Consider the following 22,048-nt stretch of genomic DNA (forward strand, 5'->3'; position numbering starts at 1 on the left):
GATATAACAATCTTACATGGCATTGAATTGTTTCATGTATGACATGTTTTTTACCTGCAGTTAACTTAAATCTAAAATATGGTTCATTGAATTTAATGACACGAAATGATCTAAATTCATACAGATATCATTAGAGAATGTCAGAAAATACACAGTAGGTTAGGTTTGTGCATATCATTGAATACTATTTAAATTAAAGGTAAATTAATGAAGCAAAATATTTTTTCTGACAACTGAATTAAATGAATCGAGATACCTATATTCTTTTCCTTGAAATTCAGTTGATTTTAAGCAGAAATAGGCAAACTTTGCCTGAGGAGTACAAACTGCATTCTTCAGCAAAATAAATTATATATACCACATCACACATGTAATCCATAAGGGAATATTTATACCATGATAACAAATTAATTCATTAACTCATCATATACAACCAGGCATGGTGGTATATGCTTGTAATCTTAGACACTCAGGAAGTTGAGGCAGGAGGACTGCAATTTCCAAGCCAGTCTCATCAGCTTAGTGAGGCCCTAAGAAACTTAGCAAGACCCTGTCTCAAGATAAAAAATAAAGAAGCCTGAGGATGTAGCTAAGTGGTAATGTGCCACTGGGTTCAATATCCAATACCTTCCACAAAAGTACGTATAGTGTACTCTTCAACATTTTCAACATTTCAACATAAAGTCTCCACCACCAAGTGAAAGTCAGACAGTAATTTTGACATGTGTTGGTGTGCATTCTTATATTTATGAAATGCATTACTGTTTTTAAAATGAGATTGCCTAGCCAGACCTGGTAGCATAAACCTGTAATCCCAGCAAATCAGAAGGCTGAGGCATGAGGATCACAAGTTTGAGGTTTGAGGCTAGCCTGGGCATCTTATCAAGGCCCTTTCTTAGAATTAAAAATAGAAAGAACTGGGGATGTGGCTCAGTGATAGAGTTCCCCTGGGTTCAATCCCCAGTACCAGAGACAGAGAGAGAGAGAGAGAGGGAGAGAGAGAGAGAGAGAAATGATACCTTGCCTTATACCACATCTCTAATTCTAGACCTAAAGGTTCAAATTGAAAATATAAATATAAAGAAATAAATAGGAACTTTAAAACATCAGAATGATAAGGATCTTTTTAATCAGGAATTGAAACTACAATGAAAAGACGAACAGATTTACTATGTAAAAAATAAAATAAAATGTCTGTATGGCCAAAACCACCATAAATAAAATTACAAGACAAGCTACACTAGGGACTATAACTATAATATATATGACCAAGAAGAGGTAGGCTATTAGCCAAAGAATCTTGATTATAAACTACAGAAACTCACTTGAACTGGTTGAAACAACAAAACAACAAAATCACATATATTCATTTGTGCACGTGTCTGCAGGTACAGCTGATTCAGGAGTTCAAACTGTGTCATCAAGGCATTATATATTTTTCTATCTACTCTATCTCCTTTCATCAGTCTATCCTCCTGTAACACTTTCATGTTTCCCTCATAGCCAGGTAATAAGGATGGCTACTGATAATCCCAGGTTCATGTACTCAGAATCTCAGGTACCTCAGAGAAAAGCACGTCATCTATCCCAACTGTTAACGTAAAATATATTAGGGACAAATTTCATTGGCTCAGTGTGGGTCACATAACCACATATAAAGAAGTCATTATAGCTTCATGAATGGAACCCTCTGATTGACTGGGCCTGAGTCACATGCCTATATCAGGAACTGGGAAAGGCAGGATTAGTCCCTCCCCAAACAAAAGAAATAGATTCTCCATAAGATAGAGGAGTTCTGGAAATGAAAATTGGGGAAAGGAAAAGTATTTGGGGTCCCTAAAATCCAGAACTGTCAGAGACTTCTAACCTTAATATGCAATAAGCTGTTACAAGTAATGAAAGGAACTTTAAAAGATTAAATATTTAAATAGCTATAACGACTAAAATTAAATGTATTTTTATCACAACAATTCTAAGAATTTTCTTCTCAAAAATACTTGCACATGTATGCAAAGGTACAGTCAAGGATATTCAGCATGAGATTATTTACATAGTGAAAAACTGAAAACTAAATTTTCATCAATAGAAAATGGGTTAAAAATGGTAAATCCACACACAGCAATATCATTCAGTTATCTAAAAATATTACTCTGTTTTTCCTGACATGGAAAGATGTCTATTAAATGTATGTGTTTTGAAAATTATCTACTAGGTAATATAATCACGTAATTTAAAATGTGCAAAAGAGCATAACATAAAAATTCTTTCTTTAACCCAAAACCTTCCTCTATTTCCCTCTCAGAGGTAACCACTGAGATAAATTCTTTTGTATGCTTTCAGGATAGCTTATGTACATGAAAGCTAATATATAAATGTATTTATTTCCTATTTATATAATATTATTCTAAAATATATTCCGTTCTGTACCTTTCCATTCAACATTATGTCATTGAGGTAGTTCCTTGTCAGTACATTATTGCTTTTTTTTTTTTAATAGTTGCTTATTATTCCATTTAGTAACATATGCAGTTTATTTCAACAGCTTACAACTAATGAAATTTTAACTTTTTTTTTTGTACCGGGGATTAAACCTAGCAGCACTTTACCACTGAGCTACATCCCCAGTCCTTTTTATTTTTTATTTCTTAGTTGCTGAAGCTGGTCTTGAACTTGCAATCCTTTGGTCTCAGCTTCCTGAGTTGCTGGGATCACAGGCATGAGCCTCAAACCCAGCTTGATGTGAGATTTTTTTTTTTTTTATGTGAAGAAGATCTTAAACTTTAAGCTATAGAATGTATTAAGTTATTCTTTATGTTCTTAGTTTTTATTACTAAACTTGGCAAGTTCATCCTCACTCCCCAGATTACATAAATATTTACCTGTATTTCATTTACTTTGCATTTTAAGCATTGATTCACTCAGAATTTTTTAGTATGGTGAGGCATTCAGGTCTTTCTAGAATGCTGGGAAGTCGTGCCCTCAGTCATTATCTACTCAATCTTTACACCATCAACTTGAGATACCTGCATTTATGATACATTAAATTCTTGCATGGTTAGGTCTTTTTTTTTTTTTTTTTTTCACCTTCTATCCTGTTCCATAAACTTGTCTATTTAATAGGCAATACTGCACTGTTTTAAAAGAAACTACACCCTCAAAATATCTGGATTATCAGTTCTAATTCATCGCTTTTTTGTGCAAACCTTTTTTATTATTCTTATGCCTTTCTTTTCCTATAACAATTATTATCATCTTTGAAATTATTTTATCTCTCTTTCCCCCACAAGCTCACTATTTTAGATTTTGGTTAGAACTACTTTAGTTGGAAGGGAGTTGACATCCACAAGATGGAGTCTTCCCATTCAGGAACACACTGTGCAACTTCATTTGTGTAATAAAAATGATGGTGATAATCCAGCCAGCAAGGCATTCCGTTCTGTATAATTCAGACTGTTTGCAGTGAAAACAATGGTCAGCAGTTTTTGGTCTGCATCTTATTTGAGAGTAATAACTATGGAAATAATTGCTTAGGCACTTTCTCAAAAAGTGCCGCACAGCTCCATGGAATTTAGTGCCTTGCTCTGGAAGGCTGGGTGCCATTCTGTTGTCTCCCTGCTTTGTTCTCTTGGCCAGCATCAGGGTTCTCCATGGAATCAGCATTCTCAGCTGACTGTGGTGGCAAGCAAGGAGTAGGCATGGAGGTGTAGGGTGTAGTCACGGAGAAGAGACGCTCCTGGAGGAGAGTCCAAGGAATTCCCAGAGGGGAAGGAGAATCTAACTCAGGACCAGCTGGGTGGTTGGCACACATGATAGAATTTCATCATGAGCCAGACAAAAGTCATAGTAGGAAGTAGATACATGTTCAAGGGAGAATGTGGGCTACTTTGAGGGTGAGAAGCCCCTCCTTGGGTTTGGGGTCCAATATTTATAGAAGGTTGTCATCAGGGGCCAGACTGGAGGTGGAACCGGGGTGGAGCTGCACAATTTCATGCCAGTTTCCCTGTGCTTGTGTATTTTCCTCATTTTACAAGGGCAGAGGCCAAAGCCATGTTTCCCATTGCTCAAGATTTACAACTGGGCTTCTTTCTGCTTCTCGATGGCTCTTGGATGTTTCCTTTAAGACTCAGTATGTCTCTGTCTTTATTCTAAATCACTATCTCATTCTAAGCCCTCTTTGGTGGGGACTGTTGTTTCATGCTTGGAACCTAAGGGAAGAACTAGGTAACATCCCTTCTACATGGGCAGTAGGCACCCACGAGGAGCCCTCTGGTGTCATGGTTGAACTCTAACCCACCCGCAGAGACAGTGCTTTGTTTTTACATATCTGACTTCATGTATCCTGACCCCGAGCCTTTACTCTGACAATCTGATTCCCACAAATTGCCTTTTCTACTATACTTACAGAGAGATTATTTGAAGATATTATCTGGTGTCACTGCCTACCATAGATGACAAAGTAGGGATGGGGAAGAACCAGTCCTCAACCAAGGCCACCAGAACATTCTCCAGCCCAGGCTGGCACAGCAGCCATGAGGGCTCCAGGCAGCGTCCTGTGAACTCAGGAGGTCAGGTTGAGGCCTGCAGTCTGCTTGCACAAGAGGGCCACATGAATTGCCCATTCCATAGTACTGACCATGATCTCTCTGGGCCCATGGCTCTTCTCCACTAGTGCCCCATTGCGGAGCACCGTCCATGGGCTGCAAATAAAACCAGGCTTGGTTGAGCCATCAGACATAGGAATCTGGCTCTCAGGAACTGGCAATCATGAAATATTGTTCCAGATTGCCTGGAGTATGTGGTTTCTGTGCAGAGTGGGTCACCACTGGGATTTGCAGGCCCTAGATGTGTCCATGACCTGCAAAAACGAAATGGCCTGCCTAACTCCCCCCCGCCATCCTGTTTCTCACCCAAGAAGCTCCTTCGGGTCCCCCTTTGATCTGTACCTCTATAAATAAACCAGGTGCAGACTCCTCCATGTTGTTAGAGCCAGATCCTTTAGCATGGCTCAACTCGTCTAGCCCCCTGATTCAAAAGATAATTGTCTCTTGTGTTTTTTTTTTTTTTTTCTATTAAATACATTTCTTAGTGATTAATTTACAGCCAGCCCATCCCTCCAACAGGAACCCTTTCCCTCACCCACACGGGATGTGCAGTGAGACCCCATCCTTCCCAAACTTTTCTCTCTTCTTGATTCTCAGCAGAGTGGGTTGACCCCCAGTTGGAAAGCCTCATTCAAGGTCACTTATACACATGGAGTTCTTTAAGTGAGCGGACAACTCAACCTGAGCAGTTGCCACAGGGTACAGAGGAGAGGGGATGGGAGTTGATTCTTTCCCCTCCCAGAACCCTCACTTCCAGGGTCCTCACTTCCAATAAAGAAAAACAATGGTCAGATGATTTGCACAATGTTCCTCAGAGCATTATAGGGCTGATAAAGCACCTGGTGCAAGCCTTGTCTCAGAGCAGGGACTCAAAATGGCAGCTCTTATTTTAAATACGAGGACTGGAGTCTCTCAGGCCAAGCCAAGTCTCTCTTTTACTACACTATGATGGCTGCCTTCAAGGGCATTATGGTTTGTTTCTTTGAATAGAGTTTTAGACATACATTTCTCCAATTTTTTTCTATTTAAATGATAACACAAAGACCTTTCCCAATGATGGAATGTCATTGCGGACCTGTGACTTTTTCACTTATTGTTTGCATTTCATTTGTGGGGAAGGGAAGGCATAGTGACCATTGGCAGAATTGATTCCTCTTTCTATTTTCTCTGAGTTGTGCTTAGTTAAGCACTTCTAATCTTTCAATAGGATTACTTTGGCTACTGAGCAATGCAAATGTTGCAAAGGCAATTAATCTCAGAAATCCATACATCCACAGGAGTGCCAACTCATCTTGACTACCTCTTTTCTAGCATATTAGCAAGTTCTGTTTTTCACCAATAATAAATGCTTGATCAGAAAACAGTTGTTGGTGACATATGTGTAGTGGAATCAAAGTGTAAGGGGACAAATAGATGAGGATGGGGCGAAAACAAGGTTAAGAGAATAATTCTATAAAATGAGCCCTGTACTGACTCCCCACATGCTTTCTTTGCCAAAAAGCAATCTGCCTGCAGCTCCGCCAGGCCTGAGGGGACAGGAAATGTCACATTCATCAACAAACTGAGGCAGGAGGTGGAAGGTACTGAATGATGGGGGTTGAGAAGAGGAGGGCTGGTTACTAAAGAAAAGATAATGCGTCTCTAAACATTAACCTCTGAGTCACACTTCCCAGCTCAACCTCCTGTACATCCCAACACAAGCAATTACCCTGTGCTGCTTCTTCCTGCCCCTAGTCATCAGGAGAAGAAAGAGAAGATGCAGGAGTCTGGGGGCTTATAAAAGAGCAAGATACTCGCCTCCTGCAGGCCTCTAGCTCTGGGCCCACTTGTCTCTGGAGAAGTCTGTCTCTGTCCCTTTCTTAAATAAAACTTGCTTTCTACCATTGCCTCAGCATTTCTCAGGTGTTTTATCTTCAACACTGGGGGACAGTGGACCTGTTCCTGATCTCCCAGAGCAGTATCAAAAGGGTTCATTCAGGGTGCCCTTTTGCTGCATACCTCTGGGGACCAGGAGATTAGTTGATTTGTAGTAGAAGAAAGAACATAAATAATAACCATATTGAGTAAAACTTTCAAACTAGTGTTCCCCAGAGATCATATTTTGTCAGCTTAGTTCAATTTACCAGTGATCACTGAGCATCTACTGAATGCCTGGCACTATGCTAGGCCCTTTGGAAAGTTATCATGGGGAATGTCCTACGATAGAGGTGTGCCCATCACGCCCATAGGACACAGATACACAGCACAGAGCCAATTCTGGGGACTCAAGGAAGACTTCCTAGGACACATTATTCCCGCCAAATAAAAGTGTTTCTGTTATAAAATGTATGCAGAGAATTGCAGGAGATAAAACTAGACAAACAGGGCCAGGGACATAAGATTCTCACATGCCATGGTGAAGAGTGTCATCAGCTGTTAAGGAGTCAGGACAAGGTGATTAAGAGAAGAATAATACAATGGATATGTTGTTAAAAAGCTCAGGTGTGAGATCACGCAAGAAGGTTTAGAGGTGAATTGATCGGGTTATGAGAGCCTTAACCTAACTGGTGAATTAATCCCTTGATAGGGATTAACAGTGGCAACTGAAAGCATGCAGAGGGTAGATGGAAGAGGCGGGTCATTGGAGGCCTGCCTTAGGAGTATATATTTTGTAGTGGGGAGGAGTTCTTGCTCTCTCTCTCTCTGCTTCCTGGTGCCATGTCTTCAGCTGCTTTCCTCTGCCACACTCTTCCCCCATGATGTTCTGCCATCCAAAGCCCTGAGAAATGGAGCTGGCCTCCTATGGACTGGGACCTCTGAAACCATAAGCTCCCAAATGAAATTTTCCTCCTCTAATTGTTCTTGTCAGGTCTTTTGGTCAAAGAACAAAAAAGCTGACTAAAACATACATACTCTAAATAGATGGGTCTGATATATGTACAGAAGAAGTTTAGAGAATATGCTTAAGGCATGATAGTAGTGGTAAGGAGAATTTCCAAGAAATTATTGGAATATAAATTTGGCCAGTTGGGTGCTGAACATGAGGGAAGGGAGATAATTCCCTCTAGAATAATTCCCTCCCTACATATTTTATGGGAGGAAGAAATATGAAAAAAAAATCTGTGCATCAATTCGCCAAGCCTATAACATCACCATAAAAAAGTAGTTTATAGGACTCATACTGCAAAATTATTTGTTGGTTTTAATTCACATTCCATTCTCTTGGGGCTTCTGAGGTGGAGTCGAGGCTACTTTATGCAAATGTGACATTTTTTAAAAAATCAAGATTTGCCAAACAAACAAAAAAGAGAATATTTTCTTTATAAAAAGGATTCTGTTTTACGAAATAAACCTTCATATGACATCTTCAAACTGTCAGCTTGAAATATGAATTAAAATCCTGCTCCCCAGAAACTTCTCAATTTTCTAAAATCAGTATGTACATACTTTCAAATTGGTTTATTTTTTTTTTCCCAAAAAAATTTTAGAGGAAGGTCAGTATTTTCTAGAATTCATTAATTTATTCAGTTAGTAAATATTTACTGACTTCCTGTTCTATGCCAGACTGTCTTACATGCTTTAGTAACTACAGTAAATTACACAGACAAAAAATCCTATCCTCATGGAATTTCCATTTTAATGGATTGCCCCTTCTTTTACCTTTTTAAAGATAAGTTATGGTACTTTCTATTCTGTTGACTAATATGGTATCTTCTAGTACAGTGTTTTGCACATAGCAAGCAACTTCTATATATTTATTTAATTGAATAAATTCTCAAAATAACAGAAAGTGACTCCAATAATATATTGCATAAATGACTTCCCAATTTCAAATATTCTGATCTATTGTCAGACTCAGATGAGATGCCAGACTATCTATTCTCATTTTGTGAAATACATTCAGGTATATGGTCACAATGTTAAACTTGTATATTAGGAGAAAAAGTCATGAGGATTTGAATACTTTTTCTTTGTTCACTTAATCTGTAATCAAATAGTATATTGCTGCATCACTTCAAACTCTTACATATCAGTATAAACCAGGTTATATTCCCACATATTTTATAATTTTGCAAAGCACTTTCCTCTACAAACAGAAAGGAGGACTTCTAAAGCCATTGCTTTTCTAACATTACCTGTGTGGCAAAGAACTCTTATTACCCACAATATCTCCTTTTTCTCTTTCCTCCTTAAGAATCCTGATTTTGTTAATACTAGAGGCACAATTGCCCCCTTGTCTGAGTTGCTATTTTTCTTGAGCTCCCTTGAAGCTACAGATCTGGTCAGTAAGACATGAACAAAAGTGTTGGGGTAAACTCCAAGAAGGCTGTTGAAGAGATGACTGATTTGAGAGAAAACCTTTGTGGTCTTTGATCTTCCCTTCTGCCTAGAATGTAGACAGGATGACCAGAGTTTCAGCAGCCATTTTGGGCCATGAGTTTACCTTGAAAAGAGAAGTAGGAGCCTGGGTCCCAATGACGCTATGAAACCAAAACTGGATCTGGAATTGCCTGCCTTATATATGAGAAATAAATCAAATTCTGAGCTTGCCTTAGCCACTAATATTTTTTTTTAAAAATATATCCATCCAAATCATCCTAATTAACATAATTTGATGTAGATGCTAATCAGCTGTACCAGGGAAGAATCGGATTCCCTCTAATAGAGGGAGTTAGCTCACTTCTTTTTCTTTTTAAAGATTTTCTTAACTACCTTATAAATTCAGTCAGGCTTGTATGCAGCAGTGGGAAAAAAGGCTAAGCAAACTGATTTGCCTATTATCCACTCTGTGAGAGAGGCAGGCAGCCAGGTCCTCCCACCTCACCACCAAAGCTGCTCTATAGGACACACTGGCAGGAAAATCAATGACTTCTAGTCAGATTATTTTCCTTTTTTGTACCTCTGTATACACCAATTTTTTTTTAAGGTCATAAATCAGCAAGCCAGGAAAACCTGGGGACAGCATGTCAAATCCAGTTTGTTACTGAGTCTTCCAACATCCACTAGGATGGCAGATTTTTAGCCTCACATTAGCATACTGCTCAGCTCACTGCAGACATTCCTAATCAATCCTAACACTCTTGCCTTCTAGGCCCTAACCTACCTCTGAATCTTTGTCAATATAACATTTACATGTTAGCACCGTACAAATGTACTTGATACCAACTCTGATCAGATTACTAAGCTATTGTTGGTACTGGCTAGCATCTGTAGCAAAATGGGATTCTCAAAACTGGAAGGGAAGAGACTGGCTATTGATCTAAGGTGCAGAAAGGAGGCAGAACAGATCAGGTGCTCATTACAGACCATAGACAGGGAAAAAGATGTGTGAGCTTTCCTTTGAGGCAGGTGGACAAAGCTTTGAGCCGGGGATTCTGGTGAAAGGGTTCTATTTGGTGAGCTCGACTCTGTACTTGGGAGTGGGGTTGAATGACTGCAACAGGATCTACTGAAGGAGCAGGGCTTAAGAGAGGGGGGTGGAAAGTAGCAATTAAAGTAAGCATCACCCCGATAGTGGGAGCTGAAATGACATATTTCAAGTGGGTATATGACCCATCAAGAAACCCACAAAATTGCCTAGAGCATCTATTAAGCTCCAATGGCACAATGCCAGATCACGAAATGCCAGTGACACAAGACTGCGCCAGTTTCCTCTAATCTCCTTTGCCTCTGGAGCACCACCCTGAAACACTCAGAAACTGCGTCCAGTCACTGGGTGAGTAAAGAAGGACCAAAGGTAAAGGGGTGGGGGATGACAGGTACAGCTGATCACAGCTGTTGCTAAACCAAGGTCCAGGCTGCTTGCCACTTGAAAACCAATACTTAGTAGACAAGAGTTGGGAAGGAAGTCAGTTTTATTCAAGGACTGGCTCTGAGAAGATGAAGCGATATTCTTCTCAAAGCTCCATCCTAGGGAACTTGGGGGCACAAAGGACTTTTATAGGGAGGGAAAGGAGAAGCAGAGCAAGAAAACTGTGCTGAGCAGGGTCCAGTACAAAGGGCACTGGTGCTGGACACTTTGAGAGAAATGGTAATGGAAGAGACTGGTGATTGTTCTAAGCTGGCCAAACAAAGAGAGAGGAGACAGTGGTGTTCCTTTTTACAGCCTGGTTTTAATGCAGGTAAGAAAATTCTAGAGAGCCTTTCTTCATCCATGGAATTATGCAGCATGCAAACAAGAACAACAGCAAGAAAAACAACAAAACAGCATATTTTAGGGGTCTGGTTCTCTGAGACCCAATAGATCTACTAGAGATTCCACTGAATGCAGGAAAGCATCACCTGATGGTGGGGCCAGCAGTGGAAGATTCTTTGTGGGGGCGCAAAACTCTCCAAGAAACCCACAAAATTGCTCAGAACATCCACCTAGCCCAAATGGCACAATGCCAGATCACAAAATCTTGAAAGAGGTATTAAAGACCAGCAGAGAACCACCTTATTCCATGCAGCTCCCCACTCTCTGGGTCCTTCTTGCTTCGCCCCCCCGAGATCATTATGACCTACAGATAATACATGAGCCCAGGGCATTGGAAACACCTGTCTCTCTTGAGAGAATTCCAACCATCTATACCTGAAAATTGAGAAGGCTGTTTCCTGATACCTTCATCATCAGAAGAATCAGGATCTATTCATTCTGCCACATGAACTTTGAAATGTCTCCCCACTCCCCGCTAACACCATGTCAGAAGCAACTCACTGAATTTTTCTGATCACTGGGAAAAATCTAAACCAGTTAAATTTTTACTGTGCTTTTTGAACAAAGAAAACTGATGTTAGAAAATTCTGCAGAAACCAGATATGTCTCCAGGATACTATTATGAATACATTTCCCTTAAGTTAAAACTTCATGGAGTCAACTGTCATATTCCTCAGGAACTCAGACAAACCACTTACCATAATTGCAAAAGGTTTAATAAGAACCATAGGTTTATGTGAAACTGTAAAAATAATAGATAATAGTCAGTTTTATTTCCTTCTTTTACTTTTCTCTAGCTCAATTTCATATAGCTTATGGGTGGTATAAATTTTTTCTACTAAAAAGAAATGCACACTAATTGTTCTTTGTGATCCCTAGGTCACTCTTTTGTCATACACTTTTAATTTGAGTGAGGTACTAAAATGCTACTAAAATGCAAGTATTACCCAAGTAATTTATAGTAATGCAAAATTTGGCTCAAGAAGCCGATCGATAGTCTCCATAAGGCCTAGACCAGATACAGAGAGAGTCGAAAAAAGTCATTATCTAATTGGAAATCTCTGCCAGGGCACCAGATCTCAAATTGACCTCAACTGAACATTCTCTTCACCCAGAAAGCACAAAACAGATAGTCCTTGAAATAGCTTCAGACAAGGGCATTTCTTCGTAACATCATGCATCATAGAAAAGAATTGCCTAATTGGGACTTCCCACTTTCATTTTCCTTTCCTGTTTGGCAATGCACCAAGAAAAAGACCCAAAATGATCCACAGTATTTTTTGTTGTTGTTGTTAAATTTCAAAGTATCCCCCTGTATTTAGATTCCACCTAAATTCATTCCTTTATCATAACAGAGGTGTCTGTCGTCATAACCATTGGCTCTAAAGCCTTGCCTCTCACTTCATACAGAGTTAGAGACATTTGTAATTCTCCATGGACACAGAATTAAAGATAAATAAACATAAAAGAAGCATGGAAAGAATATGACTTAAACATAAAGGGATGCTGTTAAGTACTGTCTATCTGAGGGTCTAGATTTTGCTCAATTTGACAAGACCCTTATCCCAGACACAGCACAGAGAGTTCCTCCAAGAATACTAGGACTCCCTCAGAATACACACCACCTTTAAGGTTTACAGGTATCCTGGAGAGTTGTGACAAGTTATCCTTATTGGGTACCTGTACAGAAACATCATGGCATTGCTAGGGGACACCCCTGCTGGACACCCAGATGGTGAGGCACAGGGTCAGGCGAATCCCAGATGGGTCCTGTCTAGAGATTGCAGGAGGAGGGAGGCAGGTTCCCACATGTGTGAATGCTGTGATGGACAGGCCATTCAAGGCAGCTTCTGGGCACAGAGGAGGGAGCCTGCATAAATTAACTGTCAGTTTACCTCCCAGTCCAGACCCCTGTCTGCACTTCCAATGCTGTCACATCCCAGGTCACTGGGTCTCCTTCCTCTCTCTTCTCTGTGGGCTCCTATTTCACACCCTCTTTACCACCTTCTCCAACAGCTGTATTCTCTCCACCCACAACAGCACTTGCTCATCTAAACCACAGCCCAATCACTGCCAGCCAGCAGCCAGCTGGATCCTCTTCCCTCAAGAACCTGCAATGTCAACAGGCATGGTGGTGCACACCGTAATCCCAGTGGCTTGGGAGGCTGAGGCAGGAGGCTTGGGAGTTCAAAACCAGTCTCAGCAACTTGAGGCCCTGAGTCACTTAGTGATACCCTGTCTCAAAAGAAAAAAAATGTTATATATATATTATATATATATATTACATATATATATAAAGGGAGCTGGGGATGTAATTCCCAGCTGAGTGCTGAGTGCTTCCAATTTTAATCCCTGGTACAAACAATAGCAAAAATGACAACACACACACACACATCAGTGAGGTTCCACCTTCAAAGCCCTTTGGAATCCTTCAGAGATCCAGATCTTAGTTCCACAATAGTACCCACTGGAAGATTGATATCCACACTTCACTCACATCTCCAGGTAACTGAATGTTCCTTAGACTATTTTAGAAAAATATGGTGTCATTTTATGTCAAGGAAGTTCTTAAATTTTTTATGACAGTATCTCTGAAATAAATAATCACCTCCAATTTACCTAACTTCAGACATCCTTCCAGGTCTATTCAAGAACTGAATGGGAAGTGAGTGTGTGGAAGGCTCAAACACAGTCAAAGCTCTTTTCCCCAAATGGGTTTTAGGTTCTCTCCAGCATAGGGAGTTACCAAGACCCTAAATTTCTATGTCACATTGCTGTAATAAGTTTTGTCTGGAAAGGTTTTTATTTTTTCATCAATATTTGTGCCTAACAATTGTTGAACACACACACCGTATGCTAGTTGTTCATCACCTATTTCTGACATCACTCTATGAAATACTTCCTCCAGAAGGATCGCAAGTTCAAGGCCAGCCTCAACAACTAAGCAAGGCCCTAAGCAACTTAGTGAGACCTTAAGCAAATTAGCAAGACCCTGTCCCCAAATAAAAATTAAAAAGGGGCTGAGGATGTGGCTCAGTGGGTAAGCCCCTCTGAGTTCAATCCCCAATGCTCCCCCTAACCCTCCAAAAAAAAAAAAAAAAAAAAAAAAAAGAATTCTGGGGAAACTGTGCTTCCAATAGGATACATAACCAGCAGGTGACATCTTTATCCTTACTGCCCCACACTCACAAAAACGTTGAAGACCATCTTTCACAACACCTACTCACTCAAAATAGGAAAATAGGGTCTTATTGTGATTATTTTAATTCTTTGTTTTAAATTCCTTGTTTTTCTGATGGTTTAATTATGTGATCCTTTTGAATTTTGAAGGGAGCAAACGTGGCACAGATTCTAAATATAAAGAATAAGCGCTTTTTTTGCTTTCTGGCTGTCATGAGGTGAGCAGCTTTCCTCCATCATGCATCCTCCTCCAAGATGTTCTGCCTCACTGTAGGCCCCCAACCAACAGAATCAACTGACCATGAATCGAAACATCCAAAACCTTGAGCCACAGTCAGCTGTTCCTCCCTTTAAGTTGATTTTCCTCAGCACCTCCAAGGTTTACAAGAACTCCGGTTGATCAGACAGGGGTCTCTGGCGGAGTTGCGTCTTTCATTTGCCAAGCTACGGGAGACCCAAGACCTAAAATTGTCTGGAACAAAAAAGGAAAGAGAGTCAGCAATCAGAGATTTGAGGTAATAGAGTTTGATGATGGATCTGGATCAGTTCTCAGAATACAGCCCTTACGGACTCCTCGGGATGAGGCTGTTTACGAATGTGTGGCCTCCAATAAAGTGGATGAAATCTTTGTCTCCACGAGGCTCACAGTTTTGCGTGAGGATCAAATTCCCAGGGGCTTCCCTACTATTGACATGGGCCCGCAGTTGAAGGTGGTGGAGCGTACACGCACTGCCACCATGCTCTGTGCAGCCAGTGGTAATCCGGATCCAGAAATCACTTGGTTCAAAGATTTCTTACCTGTCGACACAAGCAACAACAATGGTCGTATTAAGCAGTTACGATCAGGAGCCCTTCAGATCGAACAGAGTGAAGAATCTGACCAAGGAAAATATGAGTGTGTTGCCACCAACAGCGCGGGCACTCGCTATTCTGCCCCTGCCAATTTATATGTCAGAGTTCGCCATGTCCCACCAAGATTCTCTATCTCACCCACTAATCATGAAATCATGCCAGGTGGAAGTGTTAATATCACCTGTGTGGCAGTGGGGTCACCAATGCCTTATGTGAAGTGGATGTTGGGGGCAGAAGATCTGACACCTGAAGATGATATGCCAATAGGAAGAAATGTCCTAGAACTGAATGATGTTAGACAGTCAGCAAATTATACCTGTGTCGCCATGTCCACACTAGGTGTCATTGAAGCAATAGCACAGATCACTGTTAAAGCCTTACCCAAACCTCCAGGAACTCCAGTAGTGACAGAGAGCACAGCCACAAGCATCACATTGACATGGGACTCTGGGAACCCTGAGCCTGTCTCTTACTACATCATTCAGCATAAACCTAAAAATTCTGAGGAACCTTACAAAGAAATTGATGGGGTAGCAACCACACGCTACAGTGTTGCTGGACTAAGCCCCTACTTGGATTATGAATTCAGGGTTGTTGCTGTCAATAATATTGGGCGTGGACCTCCCAGTGAGCCTGTGCTAATCACCAAGTATACCATTCTCTATAGGGATATCAACATCCCCCTTCTTCCAATGGAGCAGCTTATTGTTCCAGCTGACACCTCTATGACACTCAGTGGCTTAAAACCAGATATCACATACGATGTAAAAGTACATGCTCACACGAGCAAAGGGCCCGGGCCATATAGTCCCAGTGTCCAGTTCAGGACACTGCCTGTGGATCAAGTGTTTGCAAAAAATTTTCATGTCAAAGCAGTAATGAAGACTTCAGTATTGCTGTCTCGGGAGATTCCAGAGAATTATAATTTCGCCATGCCTTTCAAAATTCTTTATGACGACGGGAAAATGGTAGAAGAAGTGGATGGCCGAGCCACACAGAAGTTAATCGTCAACCTGAAGCCTGAGAAGTCATACTCCTTCGTGCTGACGAATCGTGGAAACAGCGCGGGAGGGCTGCAGCACAGGGTAACAGCGAAGACTGCACCAGATGTGCTCCGCACGAAGCCTGCTTTCATTGGCAAGACCAACCTGGATGGCATGATTACGGTGCAATTGCCTGAAGTTCCTGCAAATGAAAATATAAAAGGTTACTACATAATAATTGTGCCTTTGAAGAAATCTCGTGGGAAATTTATCAAGCCATGGGAGAGTCCAGATGAAATGGAATTAGATGAGCTGCTTAAGGAGATATCTAGGAAACGCAGAAGCATCCGTTATGGGAGAGAAGTTGAATTAAAGCCATATATTGCAGCTCACTTTGATGTTCTTCCCACTGAGTTCACCCTGGGGGATGACAAACATTATGGTGGATTTACAAACAAGCAGCTCCAAAGTGGTCAAGAATATGTCTTCTTCGTGTTAGCAGTAATGGAACATGCAGAGTCTAAGATGTATGCAACCAGCCCCTACTCTGACCCTTTTGTGTCAATGGATCTGGATCCACAACCCATCACAGATGAAGAAGAAGGCTTGATCTGGGTCGTAGGTCCTGTCCTTGCAGTAGTCTTTATCATCTGCATTGTCATTGCTATTCTTCTTTATAAAAGTAAACCTGACAGGAAGAGGGCAGAGTCCGAATCTAGAAAAAGCAGCATCCCGAACAGTAAGGAGGTCCCTTCACACCACCCAACAGACCCAGTAGAACTGAGACGCCTTAACTTTCAAACACCAGGTTCTTTCTATGTTGCCTAGGCTGGCCTCAAATTCCCAGGCTCCAGTTATTAACCTGCTTCAGCATCCTGAATAGCTGAGATTGCAGGTGCATGCTGCCATAACTAGCTAGGGATAATGGTTTGAAATCAACAAAACTTTTATCTTCTGAGCACTACATGCTGAAGAACACACACACACACACATAATAGCATCCTCCATAATCCCACTACCTGGAAACTGATATTGTTAATATCTTTTTGAAATCTTAGGTTAGTTGCATTTTAAGATGGTATGCCGTTATTTCAGGCCACAGGAAACTTCTTAATAATGAACCTAAAAATTCATCCACATGTTGGCCAACTGAATGTATAGATGCCCTGAAAGCCATTATGTGCAACATGATTCTTGCATAACTTGCCTCGTCACCAGCAATACATCTTGGAAATAGAGAAAAACAGCAGGCTTTTCAGGAGTAGTAACTTGTTGTTCTGTACTGTTTTTATGTAAACTGTGATCTGTGCTGGAACTAATTGTGGTCTTCCAGCAGAGACTGTATTACAGTCTAGGATTGAGTATGAAGGTAAATGTAGTCCACAGATAAGAGAGCCAAGGGGAGTGCTACCCATACCACTTATGGAACTGATAGGGAAAGCTTCCAGACCCAATTGCAAAGCATGAAGGGTTAGTGTTAGGGTTAGAGTTAGGGTTAGGGAGGGGAGCAAGTATGGAGGAAGGAAGTACTGTATAGAGGGTAAAGAGGGGTGGGAGGGGTGGGGGGAAGGGAAAAAATAACAGAATGAATCAAACAACATTACTCTATGTAAATTTATGATTACACAAATGGTATGCCTTTACGCCATGTACAGAGAAACAACATGTATTCCATTTGTTTACAATAAAAAAAAAAAAAGAATAAGCACTTTATTATTTTATCTGAAATTGGTCTTGGGTTGTTTCACTTAAAAAAAAAGAAAGAAAAGAAAAAAAAATTCATTCAAAAAGGGAAAGCTAAAAGTATCCGCTTTCCCACACTTTCATGGCTCGTTCCAGAAAAAGGAACAGCTTCTTTACTCTGAGGAACCAGAAAGAAGTGTGCCCGGTTCCTTCCTCTTCTTTTCAGCTAGAGCTTCAGGCTCAGGCATGTGATCCCAAGAAGCTGAGAGCGTCAGACAGACACAGTGACGGGAAGCACGTGGGTCTGCGTGCGGGAGAATTAGTTTCAGCCCCACTGCGCTTTTTATCTTCTCAACATAAACTCATGGCCAGTGGTCGTCATGGTATTGAGTCACTGCGCGCTGAGGCTTCTATGTACTTAGACTATATGTGCTGATGGTACATCCAGGGTCCCAACCCTAACTAAGCTCAGAATGAGGAAGCAGGTCCACCCGAGGCAGCGCCTCCTGCCGCAGTGCCTTTCACACCGCGTCAGAGTTGCATCAGACCGGATGCTGGGTGTAGCCAAGAGCCCAGACCACAAACCGTCTGCCTCTACTTCCAGGCTCCGTGGCACCTCGGGTCATTCCTCCCTCTACCCTTTTCTGGCACACCGCAGAAGGGCTGTGCTTTCTGAAAAGAATACGGCTCTACCTAAAACTGGTGATCGAGTGAAAGAAAAAAAAAAAAAAAAAATCAGATTACCAGCTATTTTAGAGAATATTGGAATTCCCATGTGCAATGACACCAAATGCAAACCATCGTTTTGGACTCATTACTGGAGGAGTTCCCAGAGAAAGGGAACTCAAATCAGAGCAGGCGGGGTCCTTGGCCTAACTGTCCAAAGAGAATTTCAGCAGGTGCCAGAGACACAGATTTACTTAGGAAAACAGATGCACATTCAAGAAGCCGGTCATCTTGAGAGTGAGAAACTTGTGCGGTAAAGCAAGGAATACTTATTCAAAGGAGAATAAGGTTCATCTCCAGAGGGAGAGACAGCAACTGGTTGGTTTGGGGAGTTGATATACATGGAGGGAGGGTAGCCAGGGGCTGGACTCTAGGAGTAGTCCCGGGGAGTTACATAATTTCTTGCCAGTTTCTCTAGAACTCATTCATTGCCCTCCTGTTACTTTTTGCAGGCAAGAGCATGCATCAAGGGTGTGGGATAAGGACATAGACTGGGTTGCTCCCTAGGCTTGGGTCCCCTTTCAAAGCTGCATTCTAAGGGCCCAAGGGTGCTTCTCTTTTGAGACTCAGTCTGTCTTTGTTTTACTGTACCCCCAAATTCCTATCTCAGACCTGGCTGCATCCAAAACAGATAAAAAGAATAGATACAGCAGGAGAGAAACTACACCCCAGAAATAAGCAGGTTTCCTGCTTTGGCTGGCATGTGCTAAAGCAGCAAGAATACCATGGCAAGATGTTTCCTCAAAAAGCTGTATCTTCCAAAAGGAATGGAGCACTGTTCTAGTGAAGCAGTGATAATGTTCAAATGAAGGCGTATTTGTTGCCTACGGCTGCTGTAACAAAACCACAAATCAATTACTCAGCCATCAAGAAGAATAAAATTATGGCATTTGCTGGAAAAAGGTTGAAGTTGGAAAATATGCTAAGTGAAATAAGCCAAGCCCAAAAAACCAAAGGCTGAATGTTTTCTCTGATAAGTGCATGACAATATATAATGAGGGAGGGTGGCAGGGGGAAGAGAAGAATGAAGGAACTTTGGATGGTGTAGAGGAAAATGGGGTGGGAGGGGGTGGAGGACAGAAAGACAGAATGAAACAGACTGTATTATCCTGTGTACATGTGTGATTACATGAATCGTGTGAATCTACATTGTGTACAACCATAGAAATGAAAAGTTGTACACCCCCAAAACAAATAAAAAAAAAAATGAAAGCTGTGGAAAAAATTTTTAAAAATCCCTCACTCATTAAAAAAGTAAACAAACAAACAAACAAAACCCCCCACAAATTAGTGACTTAAAATAACACAACTATCACTGCCTAGCTTGGGGATGTCTGAAGTCTGACATGGGTGTCACTGGTAACCTCCTTATCTCAGGTGAACTGATTGGCAACTTTTTATTTTTATTTTTATTTTTTGTTACTGGGGATTGAACCCAGGGGCACTTTACAATCAAACTAAGTCCCCAGACCTTTTTATTTTTAATTTTGAAACAAGGTCTTACTAAGTTACTGAGTTTGGTCTTGAATGTGTGATCCTCCTGCCTCAGCCTCCCAAATCAGTGGAATTACCAGTATGTGCCACCATGCCCAGCTGCTCAGCTGATAGTATTCACTTCAGCACTTTAACATTGCTCCTCTGGATCTGCCATTGTTAACACGAGTCTGTTCTCCACGTGATTCATGTTCCTTTGTAACCTGTGTATCTTCTCATTGCATTTATTATTTCCTCTTCGTCTTTGACGGTCTGAAGTTTCATCATGATGTGTTTTGTGTGAATTTGGTTTTATTGTACTTGAGAATTTAATATGCATCCTCAAATTGAGGCTACATATTATTTCTTTCAAAAAAAAATAGCCAATGGCTTTTCTCCATTTTCTCCAAGCTTTTATAGAATTCCTGCTAGATGTAATTTGTAAACACTTTTTTAGTTCTATATTTCATTTATCTTTTCACCTAATTTATTTTGGTGTACTACCTTCAAGATGACTTTTTCTTTTCTTTTCTTTTTTTTTTTTTTTTGCGGTGCTGGGCATCGAACCCAGGCTTGCAAGCCTTGTGCTTGCAAGGCAAGCACTCTACCGACTGAGCTATCTCCCAGCCCGATTTTTTCATTTTTAACCCTATATTTTTTTCAGCTGTTTCTAATATGCTATTTAATTCATGCCCTGATTTTTTTTGTTTTTAACGACTTTATTTCTAGAAATTCTATTTGATTCTTTTCAACTCTTTTTTCATAGAATCTAGTCTATGATTTACAATCCTCTGAAAGTGAATTAGTCACCATAACTGGCTGTTTTATATTTTTTTTCAGATTATCCTGCTTTTTGAATTACCAACATGCTAGTCTTCTATTTGTGGTATTTGCTGAGTTTCCTTCTTGGAGAATGATTTCCTCTTCTGGCTAACAATTTTTTAATTGTAATTATGTTTGGTCGATATCATTCGCCCCCGCCATCGGAATCCCAAAGCACTAGGTTAAGAAAATCTTTCACTATTTTAGTAAGAACTCCAGTGGTTTCAGTGGCCCTGGCTCAGTATACTTCTTCATTTCTTGGCTCGAATTTCCCAGTCTGTGCAAATAGGACACACTCAGATGTCATGTGCAAAGTTTTTATTTTTCATGGGTATTTCCCCCACCCCCCCATGTGCCCACACATATAGTAAATTTCTTTACAACTTCCTCAAGTCAGTGGATGAAATTTTTCAAATAAGCATTGGCTTTTTTGTTGTCTTAAGGTAAAATTCAGATTCAACTCTGAGGCTCAAAAAGGTATTATCCCAGGAGCTTTCCCTCTGGAGCTGGCATCTTCCTGCCAGACCATTCACAATTCTATGATTTTACTAAGAACCAAACATTTTCCTAGCTATAATTGGTCTACTTAGTTTGGTGCCTCAGAAATATCATGAGGAAACTTGCAAGAATAACAGTAGCATTCCTGTGATGGTTTTTATGTGTCAACTTGACAAAGCTGAACTACATTTTCCCTTCCTAGGATGTTTCCAGTCAGGGTGGGCCACAGGGGAAATTGGCAGGAGGTGGCCGTGTTTCCTCTCTGAAAACCGGTGGAGGCCAGCACCTCCCGCAGCTGATGCACATTTTCATGGATCTGCTGACTCAACCTGTGGGTGAGGGGCAGCTGCTGGGACCACAGCTCCTCTAGCTTTCTAGGGACTCCTTCCTTTGGCTTCTCCACATCCTGCAGCAGGCAGGAGCGCAGCTCTTTAGCGGGAGCACCGACTTTTCTGTGAGCCCTCTGCAGCTGTGAGGATGGGGGCCTGTAGGTAGGGAGGTAGACACAAATGCTGTGTGTAGAGACAGCTTGTAGGTGTGGACAGGGGATTGCTGAGTGTGAGATGGTGGAGGTGCCTGGGCTATAGCAACAGAGCCCTCACCACTCTTTCGTCTGAAGAGATGAGGGAGATTAGAGGTTTTCAGAAGGAAAAAGGACCTTTGGTCCAAGAACGTGGCCAATTCAAGGCAGCCTCACAGAAGGAACTCCAGGGAAGCAGACACCCTGAACCTCACTCCCCTTCCTCCCTCAATTGTCCTTTTGGGATTACTGATTGTCTGAACTCACCCAGAAACCAGATGGGTAGGGAGTCATTGACGCAGAACATCAGGTTGAACTCCTGAGGCAGACAGCAGGGTGGAGACAAGTGGATCTGAAGGAGTAAACAGAAGACATTCAGCACAAATTCTAACTTCTACCACTCTTCCTCGTCTTTATAGTAAGTACAAGGCAGGCACAGGGGTGCATGCCTGTGATCCCAATGATTTGGGAGGCTGAGAAGGGAGGATCTCAAGTTTGAGGTTAGCTTCTGAAATTTAGTGAGACCATCTTAAAA

General features: G+C 41.2%; 1 protein-coding gene across 1 annotated transcript; it reads left to right on the forward strand.

The window, feature by feature from the left end:
* Positions 1–12,471: 12,471 nt before the first annotated feature.
* On the forward strand, positions 12,472–16,634 carry LOC306660295 (receptor-type tyrosine-protein phosphatase delta-like; the record flags this gene model as incomplete). The annotated part of the gene is made up of 2 exons (XM_079138408.1): positions 12,472–12,511; positions 14,326–16,634. 2 exons carry the CDS (start codon positions 12,472–12,474, stop codon positions 16,617–16,619), a joined length of 2,334 nt encoding a protein of 777 aa, XP_078994534.1. The 3' UTR covers positions 16,620–16,634.
* Between the last annotated feature and the right edge of the window lie 5,414 nt (positions 16,635–22,048).

Source organism: Sciurus vulgaris (assembly GCF_902686455.1).
Source record: "Sciurus vulgaris genome assembly, chromosome: 4".
NCBI lineage: Eukaryota > Metazoa > Chordata > Mammalia > Rodentia > Sciuridae > Sciurus > Sciurus vulgaris.